The following is a 2395-nucleotide window of genomic DNA, read 5'->3' as shown; positions in this document are numbered from 1 at the left end:
GATTTGGGGGGGGAAGTGGGATTTGGGGGGGGAAGGTGGGATTTGGGGGGGCTTGGCTGTGTCTCTCCAGGATTTGCTGTGGGACCCCCCTGGCTTTTCTGGGACGCCCGGGATTGCTCCGGGGGGTGCCAGCCCCGTGTCCCACCCCTCTCCCAGCTGGAGCAATCCCTGCGGATGGAGGCGGGAGAGCGGGAAGCGGCCGAGAGCCGGAGCCTGGCGCAGCACAACATCGAGCTGCGGAGGCTGCTGGAGGAGGAACAAGCCGCCTACAAGCGGAAGCTCCAGGCCTACCAGGAGGGGCAGCAGAGACAGGCCCAGCTCGTGCAGAAGCTCCAGGCCAAGGTAAATCCTTGCCGGGGGGGGAGCAGGGACAATCCGGGAGCCCCCCAGGGTGTTACCACCCCACTTCCCCCTGGCAGGTGCTGCAGTACAAGAAGAAATGCGGGGAAGTGGAGCAGCAGCTGCTGGAGAAGGCGACAGAGCTGGAGCAGGAGAGGCTGACGGTGAGGGAGGGGCCTGGGGGGGTCTCCTGCCCCAAAACTCCCCCAAATCGAGGTGGTGGCGAGCGGGATGTTCCCCCAGATCCAGCTGGATGCCAGCGGCTCCCAGCCAGAGGAGGAGAGCAGCAACGAGCTGGAGAACGCCCTGATCCGGCTGGAAGAGGAGCAGCAGAGGTGAGGGGGATCCCTGGAGGGATGGGGGGATTCCCGGGAGGGGGATGCTCCAGACACGGTGACCCCCCCCATCCCAGGAGCACCAGGGGTGAGCAGGATCCCCGGGGCAGACGTGGGAGTTCCGTCCGTCCATCCATCCCCGCCATCCCCATCCCAGGAGCAGCAGAGCGGGGGTCCCCGGGGAGGTGTGGGCATTCCCGGTGGGATGCATGCCCGTGTCTCCCGTGGCAGGAGCAGCAGCCTGGTGCAGGTGAACTCCATGCTGAGGGAGCAGCTGGAACAGGCCAACGCGGCCAACGCGGCGCTGAGCGAGGACATCCGGAAGCTGACGGCGGACTGGGCGCGGACACGGGATGAGCTGGAGCAGAGGGAGGCCGAGTGGAGGCGCGAGGAGGAGGTCTGGGGGGCCCTGGGATGCGGGGGGAGGGTTAGGGATCCATCAGGGAGGGGTGTGAGGCAGAGGGATGTGGCGATGAGGCTCGGGAAGGGATGTGGGATCACGGACGGGGATCTGGTACGTCTTGCGGGACGTTCTGTTTGGGAGTGCGGGGGATGTGGCACGTGATGGGAAGGGGATGTAGTGCAGGGATGTGTCACAGAACCAGCAGGAGGGATGTGGGACCACGGGGGATGTGGCAAGGAAAATTTGGGGGTGCAGGGGAGGTGGCACGGGATGGGAAGGGAATATGAGTCAGAGGGAACACCATGGAAAGTGTCCAGGAGCATCGTGAGGGATGCAGGGTCATGTGGGATGTTACATGGAGAATTTGGGAGTACAGGGTATGTGGCACGTGATGGGAAGGGGATACAATGCAGGGATGTGTCATGGAATGGGATGCAGGACCAGCAGGAGGGATGGGGGACCAGGAGGGCTGTGACATGGAAAGGGATGCAGGACCACCAGGAGGGGCACAGGACCATGGAGATGTTGCATGGAGAAGATTTTGGGGGTGCAGGGGATGTGGCTTGTGGTGGGAAGGGAATATGAGTCAGAGGGAACACCATGGAAAGTGTCCAGGGCCACCAGGAGGGATGCAGGGTCGTGTGGGATGTTGCCTGGAGAAGAACCTGGGGTTGGGACGTGTCATGGGAAGGGGCTGTGAGGCAGGAGGATGCAGGGATGCATCATGGAAAATGATACAGGACCACTGGCAGGGGTGTGGGGCCTGCACAGAGAAGAATGTGGGGTACAGGGGACATGGGACACGATGGGAAGGGGACGCCAGGCAGGGGGATGTGTCCCCATCCCCCTCCGTGCCCAAGGGAATTGGGACGGGGGAAGGCGAGGCACTGCGGGGTGATGAGCGTGGCCGGGGGGGGATATTTGGGAATTTGGGGAGCGTGGTGGGTCCCCCAGCGGGCACCGACCCCCCCCTCCACCCACCCACCCGCAGTCCTTCAACACCTACTTCAGCACGGAGCACAGCCGGCTCCTGACCCTCTGGAGGCAGGTGGTGGCTTTCCGGCGGCACTTCGGGGACATGAAATCCAGCACCGAGAGGTCAGCGGGGGATCCCTGCGGGAGGAGGATTCCTGGGGGTTCCCGAGGGCCTCCAGCTCCATCCCCCGCATCTCCCCCTGCCGCAGGGACCTGTCGGAGCTGGGGCACGAGGTGTCCCGGGCGAGCCGCGCCGCCCACGCCGCCTGCCTGAACCTGGGGGCCAACCTGCGGCTGGCCGAGAGCCAGGCGGGAGCGGCGCGGGAGCGGCAGGAGCTGCGGC

At 65.2% G+C, this 2395-nt stretch overlaps 1 protein-coding gene across 1 annotated transcript in view; it reads left to right on the top strand.

Annotated features, from left to right (window-relative positions):
* The first annotated feature begins 490 nt into the window (after positions 1-490).
* The window catches only part of LOC114072303 (rootletin-like), a 9247-nt gene continuing 7342 nt past the window's right edge, over positions 491-2395 (top strand). The window contains exons 1-5 of the mRNA XM_027910217.1: positions 491-503; positions 583-674; positions 906-1071; positions 2069-2175; positions 2262-2393. Of these exons, the coding sequence (XP_027766018.1) occupies positions 934-1071; positions 2069-2175; positions 2262-2393 (377 nt within the window). The 5' untranslated portion in view covers positions 491-503; positions 583-674; positions 906-933. The remainder of the gene's footprint in view (positions 504-582; positions 675-905; positions 1072-2068; positions 2176-2261; positions 2394-2395) is intronic.

The sequence above is a fragment of the Empidonax traillii genome, unplaced genomic scaffold (genome assembly GCF_003031625.1).
Source record: "Empidonax traillii isolate 1590-97213 ecotype Southwest subspecies unplaced genomic scaffold, ASM303162v1 scaffold2951:size22802, whole genome shotgun sequence".
NCBI lineage: Eukaryota > Metazoa > Chordata > Aves > Passeriformes > Tyrannidae > Empidonax > Empidonax traillii.
This window is presented reverse-complemented; position numbering and strand designations above follow the sequence as displayed.